This window comes from Cystoisospora suis, assembly GCF_002600585.1.
Source record: "Cystoisospora suis strain Wien I chromosome Unknown contig_1054, whole genome shotgun sequence".
Taxonomy (NCBI): Eukaryota; Apicomplexa; class Conoidasida; order Eucoccidiorida; family Sarcocystidae; genus Cystoisospora; species Cystoisospora suis.
Window position 1 is genome coordinate 1 of NW_027153855.1, and position 10,300 is coordinate 10,300.

Genomic DNA, 10,300 nt, shown 5'->3' on the forward strand with positions numbered 1-10,300 from the left:
CATCTCCTTCTTTCCTCCTTCTTCTTTGGCTCTCTGTTCGCCTCTCTCTCTTCTTCTTCTTCTTCACGTTTCGCATGCAGTCGTCGCCCTTCTGAGAGAGGCGTGGGTCAGAGTTTTCTCGATCTTTGAAAGAAAAAGTCTTCTCTGTTCAACTCCTTCCCCTCTTCCCTCTTCAAACACACCCCATGATGGCTAGACTCTCCAGGTTATCAACCTCTACACATATGTTAACGTCTATTTATGCATAGACACGTGTATACATCTCTCTGTCTCTCTCTCTATATATCTATATACACCTATATATATATATATATATATGTATGTGTATGTATAGTTATATGGATAGATTTTTGTGTAGAGGTGAAGTGGCTGCGGAGTCTTGTCTTATTCTCGTTCCTGTCGTCAATCTTTTCTTGTTCGATTTTGACAGCATGCAGCAGTCTATATCTTAGGGATGTTTATGCAGAGATACCGATCTTCTCTTCTCTCTTTCTCATGGAGATCTCTCATGACTTCTCTTCTCTCCATCAAGACACTGACCTCTCAGAATGAAGAAAGATGTAAAACGCTCTCTATCATTCTCCAATCCATCATGTAAGTTGAGAAGAAGCGCCTCCATCTGAAGAGAGCCAAGCCAATCTCTCCTCTCCTCCTCTCATACATGACGCACCTGCTTATGCACAGCATACAAAGACATGTATAGCCACATGGATAAAGATGTATCTTTCTTCAATATATATTTTGTCTTCAATGTATCTACCTATATATCCAATGTGTCTACCTGTCTTAATCTATCCATCTGTGAACAATCTACCTTGCAGGACATAGGAGCCATTCAGTTTCTTGGAGCCTTCGGTCGTTGTTTCGATTCCTTGTCCCTCCCTCTCTTTCTCCTTGTCATACTCCCCTCTTACGGTTCTTCTTATCAGCGGATTGTCTCCGTCTTTTTCGCCTGGTATTTCTCCTCTTCTTTCTTTCCTTGTTTCATTCTTTGCTTCTTTCCTTTCCTTCGACTTCCTCTATCTCTTCTCTTGGCCCTCTCCCACCTTTGTTGGTCTTCTTCTCTCTCCTTTCGATCCTTCTCCATTCTCTCTCTCTCTCTTACATCTACATCGTGGAATTCTGTTGGCTATCTTCTTCAGGAGGAATCGCATGCAAATCTTCTTCACGCAGATGAAGAGAGAGGCTGCATGCGGTCGAGATTTAAGGTGAGAAGACTTCTCTTTCCTGTATGAATCTTCTTTTCTCCTGTCTTTTCTTCTTCTCTCCATTCTTTATCTCTTTCTCCGTTGAAGAGCATGTATGTGTTCTCCAACGGAGAAAGAGAGCTTTTCTTCTCTCCATGTGCTTCGTCTTCTTAGACCTTACCTCTTTCTCTCTTACTCCTTGATATGACTTGTTTGCAGAGAAGAAACACAAGCATAAGACAGACAGACATCCCCCCAGTCCCGTTGGGCCACCGCCGCCAGTTTATCTATCTCTCTATCTCTCTCTATCTCTCCCGCTTGAGTGAATCTCTTCAATTTCTATCCTTTTTCTTCTTCCTTAATCTTCTTAAGGCTCTCCGTATGGTTATCTTTGATCTATCTATCTATCTATCTTTGATCTATCTATCTATCTTTAATCTATCTATCTATCTTTAATCTATCCATCTATCTATCTTTGATCTATCTATCTTCTTTCTTATCTCCCGGATCTCGGGAAAGAGAAAGGAGGAGATACTTCTTTTCTCAAGACGCCTCCATCCATAGAAACCATTTTAGGAGATAAGAGAAATCTATCTCTCATCTTTCCCTCTCTTTCCAGATGTTTTCGGCCATGTCGCTAGTTCATTTCTTCTTTCCCTTCTTCTTCTTCTTTCTTTTTCTTTCTTTTTGTAGTTGCACGCGTCTTTCATTCTTTCCTTCTTTTCTTGTGTTTTATGTAGAGTTTTTCTCCGCCGTCAGATTCTTCACAACTTCCTTCATTCTTTAGAGCTCCGTCGTATAAAGCTTCTTTCTATGGTATTTTCTAAGTTGAAGAATTTCACTTCTTCTTCTTCGACGTCCTCCGGAGCTATGTCTTCTTCTTCTTCTTCTCCTCTCTCTTCTTCTTCTTCAAATCTCTCAAGACATGCAGCAGGGGGGTCAGCATACAGTCGGTCCTTCTCCGCAGCGGCAGTAGGAGCATCGAGAGCATCGGCAAGAGGGAAGCTATGGATGAGAGGACAACTTGAGGAGATAGAGGAGACAGAGAAAGAGGAAAAGGACAGAGAGATGAAAGGAAGTCCTGTCTTTCATAGACTGCGTCCTTCTTCTTCTCCTGGCCTTCTTTATAGAACAAAGACGCTTAATGAGACTTCTGAGAAAGATCATGAAAGGCACCTAAATAGAATGATAGCTGAAGGATGCGGGGTGAAACAGATGGAAGCAGAGAACGGAGAGAAGATAGAGAGGGACCGAATTTTAGAGAGTGAGAGAAAGGACGAAAAAGCGTATGCGAGAGAGGAGAAGAAGTTGCTCTACAGTGATCCTAGAAACAATGGAGATGGTACACTATCCCCCTACCTTTCGAGTGTATGTACACCTGATCGAATCAAGGAGATGTCTTGGCCTCCTTCTCTCCAAGAAAAACAAGGTGGAGATAAACCCAGCGACTTATTACAAGCATCTCTCCTCTCTACGCCTCTCTATCCTGCTGGTCCCCGGCATGCTACCTGTCCCCCTCTCTCTCCTCTTTTTTCTTCTTCCTCACCTTTGCCTCTAAAAGAAGAAGAAAGTGATTTTGTCGAGAAGAAGAAGAAGAAGGAGAAGAAAAACAAGAATACCTTCTTAGAAAGACAGGAGAAAGAAGATCTTTCAGACTTGCTTCCGACAGCGAATGAGACAGCGGAGAGACTGAAGCATCTTGTCTCTCTCTCTGAGAACCTGATCTCTCAGTATCCTTCTTCTCCTTCTTCTTTTGATCCTTCTTTGCTACTTCTTAGATCATTGGGAAAAGGAGGGAAAGACAAGAGAAAGAGAGAAGGAATGAGCCATGACGATGATGGTGAAGGGCATTCGGGTGTCACGGCACGTGTATCAGGTGTACGTACACCTCGTGAAATGTATGAAGAGGGACCTCTTTCGCCTTTACATCAAAGGTATCCTTATGCCCCTTCTTCTCTTCTACATAACCTACCACTCTTCTCTTCTAATGCTGAAGATTCTCTTGAATTTCTTCGCTTTCAGAAGAAGAAACAGAGCGCGTTCTTCCCGAGGAAAGAAGAACAAGAATCCAGGAGTCTTCATCTCTTTCTTAATGACTTTTCTTCTTCCTCCCCCCCTTCTGTACCCCCACCTTCGATTCTTCCTCTTCCTGATCATGAAGAGTCTCCTCCCTCGCTCTCTCTACGACAAGAAGACCCTTCTTCTTCGTCTTCTTTCTCCTTCTCTCTTCCCCACACTTCGTATAATCTCAAGACACAAGGGCATCTTTCTTTTATCTCTTCCGACGAAAACGAAGACTTCAAACCGCCTGAAGATCTCCAGCCATCTTATCCTTCTCTCAGGCGTAACTCTGTGATAGCGAAGAAGAAGAAAGCGAGATCTGCCTCTTCCGCTTCTTCTCCCCCTCCTCTTCTTCCACCAGCTATTCTCGATTTCTCCTCTTCTTCTGACCAAATAGAACAACAAGAAGAAGAAAGAGCAGATGACGGGGAGGATCTGTACAGGAACCTAGAAAGAGAAAGAGAGGTAGAAGAAGAACGTAAACAGTATATGGCTATGCTGAGACAGGCTGCTTTGCCTTTGCCAGTGGATGAGAGAAACATTCCTAGAAATCTTCTCTTTACGGAGAAAGATAAAGAAGGTAAGAAGAGGTCTCCGTACTTCCACACTTCTGAAGTTCGTAGAGATCGAGTACAGAAAAGAGAAGGAGAAGAAACTATGTGGATATCTCTTGACGTGATAAAGGGAAAGAGGTCTACACATACACATGGATGTATCTATCTATCAGTACAGTGTAGAGACGCCGAGTCTCTCCTCTCTTTCATATTAATCTCGAAACTCCTAAAGACCTCTCCGTTGAGACGGTATCTATCTTGAATGGATCTATCTATCTTTAATCTATCTATCTATTTATCTATCTTCAGCCTATGACTCTGTCAGTCTATCTATCTACCTGTCTGTCTTCAATCTGTTACCTCTCTTTAGTCTATCCATCTGTCTCTAATATGTCTATCTCTATCAGCCGGTATGTATTCTGCGTGATCCAAGCAACCACTGTACTACCGCGTTTCATATTCTCTCCTCCTCTAGAGAGACCTCTTTCTCTCGCCTCCGGTAAAGAGACCCATGTCTCTCTCTCGTGCTTCTTGTAAAGAGACCTGTCGCTCTCTTTCTTCTTCTCTTTCTGTTTGTGCGATCTTCATCCTCACCCCCTTCCCCCTTTTCTTCTGTCTGTCTCTGTACAGAGATGGATGCTCTTGTGGAAGCCCTAGAACGTCAGAATAGCATCATGAGAGTTCCAAATGCTTTTCCTTCTTTTCCTCTTCATTCTCCGCTAGAGCTCTACGGGGAGAAAAATCTCAAGACCATAAAGAAGAAGTCGCAGAGACAAGAAGAAAGAAAAGATAAGTTTCTTGGGAGAATCTGGAATAGAAGAGGAGAAGAAGAATTGGAAGGAAAGAGAGGAAGAGGAGGTGGCTTTTTTATGTCTACGTGTTCCCCGGCATCCTCTCCTTGTTCTTTATTCTGTTGCACGTCTTCTTCTGATACTCTTGCCTCGTCAACGTCTCCCTCCTCTTCTTCTGCAGGTCAAGGGATGCGCTCTCGAGCTGTAGAGAAGACGCCTAAGAATACGAAGAACGTTATAGATGGAAATGGACGGAAAGAAACGCCGTCTTTCTCTGATAAGAAAGAAGCAGAAATGATCAAGTCTAGAGGAAGATCACACCAACTAAGAGAAGATTCCCCAGGGGGAAAAAGGTGGCTATCAAATGTACATTTCTATGAGAAACCTGACGATTTTGCCCTCAAGGAAAGATCTCCTCCTCATGCAACAAGCTGCTCTCTTTCATATTACTTCCCCTATAGGCCGTGGGAGGAGAGGAGTGAGCGAGAAGACAAACACTACAAAGACAGACATCCTACGGTCCATGGGGGGATCTCTTCGACACTCCCTTCTATCACATCTCTACAGGATTCCCGGGAATCAAAGACGAGCTGTCCTCTTCCTTCTTCTTCTTCTGTGGCTTATATGAATGCGCCTTTACAGAATAGCGCGAATACATTAGATCATTCTTCTTTACCTGTTCATGGAAAGCAAAGATTTCTTTATCCTTCTCCTTCTTATCCTCTCTTGTCATCGAGTGGCACAGGACTAGTAAGAGTTCCAGGAAAAGGAGGAGGAGGAGGTGCCGCCGGGGTCGCGGCGGCAGCTGAAGCTTCTCCTCCGGGGAGTCTCTCACCAGCTGTATGTACACCTGGATTACCGCAGGGAGGAGGAGTAGGAGGGAGAACACTCTTCTTTCGGACTTCAAGAGCAGATATCGCTCCTTCGTCTCAAACTCACGGATACTTACCGCCTACTTATGTTTGATTAGCGAGAAAGAAAAGAGAAAGAAAGAAGGGTGTAGAAAGGATGGACAGAAAAGGAGGGATGAGAGAGAAGAGAAAGAAAGAAAAAGAACGATGAATCTTAGTATGTAGATCTTTCGAGAGAAAACGAATTGCGAGTGTGGAAGTACTGATAGATCTATAAAAAAAAAAAAAGGATCTTGGGAAGCCTTAAGAGATAGTAGTAGAACACTTCTCGAAGATTTCCCAAGACACTTCAAAAGGACAGGAGACCCACCTGAGAGAGAAGGAGAGAAGAAAAGGGTAAGAAAAAAGAAGGAAAGAAATGAAAGAAGATAGAAAGAAGATGGTGAGAGATAGACGAAGAGGTGGATGGTTAGGGGACGTAGTTTGAGAAAGAAGAAGGAAGAAGCGGGTGAGTAGCCAAAGCCATTTGGAAAGAAAGACATCTCTAAGACAGAGAAGGAAAAGTGATCGAAACACAAGGGAGAAAAACATCCTAGGTAGGAGGGCCCAGGGTTGTATCTGTTTCATTATGAAGATCTCTGAGGAGGGAATATATCCTTTCTTTCTCTTCCATCTCTTCTTCCTACTCTTCTCAGCTTTCTCTGTCTTCTTCACTCACATCCCCTCTCTCTTCTCTTTCTTTTCGAGCACCCCTTGAATTAGAGAGAAGTCGGAGAGCTCTCTTCTCTCTCTCCCTTTTCAGGTTCTCTGTGATGATCTGTCCATGGAAAGATTTTCAGGTCCACTCTTCCGTCTGTCTTCGGTCGATGTATCGATCTATCTTCATCTATCCGTCTTATCTATTCGCCTTTCTATCTCTCTCTAGTATATCTATCCATCTATGCTTCGATCTATCCATTAAAGATCTCCTTGAGTTTTTGTTTTTTTCACTTCTTTTGTTTCGTCAACGCTTTTCTGTCACTTCTCTTCTTTTCTCACCCGGTGTACATACACCAGCGTCTTTTGAGGTGTACATACACCAGCGTCTTTTGAGGTGTACATACACCTGAAACGAATTGAAGTCGTCGCCTTAATAGTCTCATCAATATATGAAAATTCCAACGTATTGCTGTTGTTGCGCTATTAGAAAACATACCTACTTATGCATATACACCCGAGACGTGAGAAGATAAGACCAACAGGCGAATGGATCAGCTGCATGGTGAATAGAGAACACTTCCACATTTCTCTCTCTTGTGTCAATTTTTTCTAAGGAGAGAAGAAAGAGAGTAGAAGAGGGAGATAGCTTGAAAGAAAAGGAATCGGCAGAATCTTTTTCTTTCCTTAATGAACTCTAGCGTCAGTCTTTTCGCCTAGACATGCGTCTACCTACCGTAAAGAGCACTCTCAGGTGTCATGACAGTTTGAATGAAAATCCTATTAGTAAGAGTAGAGAGAGTAGAACGGTTTCTTGCCTGTACTATGGGAGATTCTTAGAAGTAGGTCCAATAGTGTGTAGATGATCTTTATGATGATTCGACGATTGCTATGGTAAGCCTTCCACACCCACACAATGCAGTTAAGCTTCCTTTGTTACTTGTCTCGCTTTCTCCCTCCTCGAAGGCATTCCAGTAAAGATCTCTCTCCTCTCCCCCAAAGAAAGAATACGATATATAGATGTATATATCATAATCTTCTCTATCTATCTATCTATCTTGAATCTATCTTAAACCTATCTATAGCCTTTTCTGTCTTTCTCTCTATGTACATATAACCTGTTCTGTCTCTTCTCGAGACATGTAGAAGATACACACATACATGCAAACAGGACAGCTTTGTCTAGGAGACTCCTAGACTCTACATGACGGTAAGACGTATAGATCTTTACGGCTGCGAAGAAAAGATTTCTTCGTGATTTCGACAGACAGGCTAGCTCTGCAATATGTGTAAGAATGGAGAGCTGATAAGATGCACCTAGAGTATGTATGCATCGAGACACCTCTGGATATAACCCTGATGGTCGACTAAATACATATATGTTTCGTAGATAAATAGAGAAAGAGAGAGGTGCCCCGCCTTGTTCTCCATCTTCCTCTCATTCATGTTCACCTTCTCTGCATGCATCTAAGCTCCTTGAGGATGGAGAGACACACCCCTCCTGTTGCCTCCGGTGTACAGACAGCAGAACTGACTAAGTGAGGCTACCAAATCTCTGCAGAGACATAGACAACAAAGGATACGTAGCTACATCAAAGATAGAATTTCTGAAGATGAAAAATAGAGGTATGTAGATATACATAGATAGATCAAAGAGAGTAGACAGATAGATTTTGGATGGGTTCAAATGTAAGCGAAAAGATCACGTGGTATCTTCAGCTATCTCTATGTACACAGCTCTAGGGTATGGAGCATACACCCCAATTGGGGGATCGATACACCGCCTCTTCAATGACAAAACCGGCAATTCTCTTCTACCGAAAAAGAATAGCAGAAGAAGAAAATCTGTTCTCTGTCTTTTCTTCTCGGGATACATTACACCTTGTTGGCGAGATGAAGAGAAGTTCCTCTCTCTGGACAGAAGAAAGGACAGACGAGTCCATAAAATCGACTCTCTTTGCCTTCTTCTGCTTTACGATTTGAAGGAAAACTTCCTTCTTCACTTCTTACCAGGTGTACGACATGGAGACATCGAGAAAGGAAAAAGGAAAGACCAAGGAGGTTGAAGAAGAAGAGGATGATATGAGGCAGGTTTATGTCTCGTGTGTGTAAGGAGAGGTAAAGGTCTACACGAAGCGCTTAGGGTTTGCTTTTTTCTTGATCTTCGCATGCACAAGACGACCTACATGCAAGCGAGCAATGCAAAAAGGACTTTCTTTTTCTTCTTCTCGGGTGTGTCTTGCTTTCTCTTCTCTTCTTTCTCTCAAGTTTTTTCCTTTTTGACTCCTCTATCTTTCTCTTCTCTTGTTTAGAAAAGTTGCTTTTTGTCTTCCTGACTGTGTGTCTTGTATTATCTCTCGTACTTTCCGTGTTTGAGACAAGGAGAGAAAAAGATTCCTCAAACGCAAGTCGATTTCTGTCTTGCGAGCTACGAATGCTTCTTAGTGGGAGGGACGAACATCTTCTATCTGTCTGTGTGGAGTGTATGTACATACACCCCGAGAGAGGTGCACATACACCCCAGCCATCCGGATGACAGCGGAGCCTTTGGCCTTCTTTCTCTTCAGTTTGAATTATCGACCATCTTTGATGTCTTTTTCTCTCCTTTTCTTTCCTCTCTCTTCATCTTTGAATCTCTCTTTCGGAGTTAATACAACACTCGGCATGTGCTTCCTATTCAATAGCCTCAGTAGATATTCATGTGTATGTACATATTTGTATCGATCTCTATGATCTGCATAGGTATTTGTATATACGATATATCTCTATATCTATATCTTCCTCCCTATCTCTCTCTTGTCTTTTCTTTTCACTTTCTCAAGTTTTCTCTCGCCATTTCTATAAGAAGAATTTCCTGAGAAGGTTCTTCTTCTTCCTCTTTCCTTCTTTCTCTTTCTACACAACATACATTTCCTTGCGGTACAGCATCTTTCTTTCTCGGCAAAAACCTCCGCTTCATTAACACAAACTTTTCCGACTTCATTTTATTTCTACTTCACATGGATGTCTTGGCCTTCGTCTTCTTCACATTTCTTCTTCCTTTTCTTCTTCCCCTAAGAATGTTGACAAGAAGAACTACAGGGACTTGACTTACACGCCTCTCTACATCTAACCATATCTACACACGCATACCTATACATGTATATCTCCATACCCTCTTTATATATATATATATATATATATGAACCACCTATACACATCACTCTCTCTACATGTGGATATACCCCTGCACGACAGAGATTGCCTATGTCTATGAGAATGCTGTCTAGAGACAAGAAGGAGAGGAAAGGAGACGAGTTGTGTCTTGCTTTTCTTTTCTCTTTCTCTTCTTCTCTCTTTCTCGTTTCTCCCTTCTCTTGTGAAAGACATCTTTCTTTACGAGGAAAGAGATGAGCAGAAGAAGAAGAAGAAGAGAGGGAAGGCTTAGTAGCTAGCTAATGAAAGCTTAAGAGCTCTCCTTAAGTTCACTGAAGAGAAACGGAAGACATCCAAGATGGGCGACCCTTCTATTGTGCAGAATTTCTATTCTTCTCCTTCTTCTGTCTGCGGCTCATACAGTAAGAAAAAGGTCTTTTCTTTCTTCTTCTTCCTTTTCTTTCGCAGTCTTCACTGCACTTCTTTGAAGTATATACTCATCGTGAAGTAGAGAGATATACACAGTGCAACTAGGTCCATTCTATCTTAACAAGAACCTTTGTATAAGAGTGGCCGGTGTAGATGTGTCCGATCGACAGCATCGAACCTGTGTATCTCTCACTCTCGAGATAAAGAGTTGCATGCAGGGACGTATGCTGTAACTTACGTATCCAAGGATAGATGGATAGATAGACTCGAGACGGAGAGATAGATAGATAGATAGGTTAAGATAGATAGATAGATAGATTAAGATAGATAGATAGATAGATCGATTAAAGATAGATAGATAGATAGATAGATAAAGATAGGTTAAGATAGATAAAGATAGATAGATAGATTAAGATAGGTTAAGATAGATAAAGATAGATTGAGATAGGTTAAGGTAGATAGATAGATAGGTTAAGATAGATAGATAGATTAAGATAGGTTAAGATAGATAGATAGATTGAGATAGGTTAAGATAGATAGATAGATTAAGATAGGTTAAGATAGGATAGATAGATTGAGATAGGTTAAGATAGATA

The 10,300-nt window shown here is 42.0% G+C and overlaps 2 protein-coding genes across 2 annotated transcripts in view; both read left to right on the top strand.

Moving 5' to 3' along the window:
• Positions 1 to 359: 359 nt before the first annotated feature.
• CSUI_002526 (uncharacterized protein) lies at positions 360 to 6,587 on the top strand. The gene is made up of 4 exons (XM_068062726.1): positions 360 to 594; positions 1,143 to 1,208; positions 1,928 to 3,828; positions 4,433 to 6,587. The coding sequence occupies exons 1-4, from the start codon at positions 455 to 457 to the stop codon at positions 5,557 to 5,559; spliced, it is 3,234 nt and encodes a 1,077-aa protein (XP_067925297.1). The 5' UTR covers positions 360 to 454; the 3' UTR covers positions 5,560 to 6,587.
• Positions 6,588 to 9,381: 2,794 nt separating this feature from the next.
• The window catches only part of CSUI_002527 (wd g-beta repeat-containing protein), an 11,538-nt gene continuing 10,619 nt past the window's right edge, over positions 9,382 to 10,300 (top strand). The window contains exon 1 of the mRNA XM_068062727.1: positions 9,382 to 9,697. Within this exon, the coding sequence (XP_067925298.1) occupies positions 9,634 to 9,697 (64 nt within the window). The 5' untranslated portion in view covers positions 9,382 to 9,633. The remainder of the gene's footprint in view (positions 9,698 to 10,300) is intronic.

What these genes read in the sequence shown, in the direction of transcription:
- CSUI_002526 (XM_068062726.1), top strand. Translation starts at nt 455, where the DNA reads ATGTTTATGCAGAGATACCGATCTTCTCTTCTCTCTTTCTCATGGAGA. An exon ending in GCATGCGGTCGAGATTTAAG is followed by an intron (nt 1,209 to 1,927) that starts GTGAGAAGACTT and finishes TGTTTTATGTAG; the next exon opens with AGTTTTTCTCCGCCGTCAGA. An exon ending in TACGGAGAAAGATAAAGAAG is followed by an intron (nt 3,829 to 4,432) that starts GTAAGAAGAGGT and finishes GTCTCTGTACAG; the next exon opens with AGATGGATGCTCTTGTGGAA.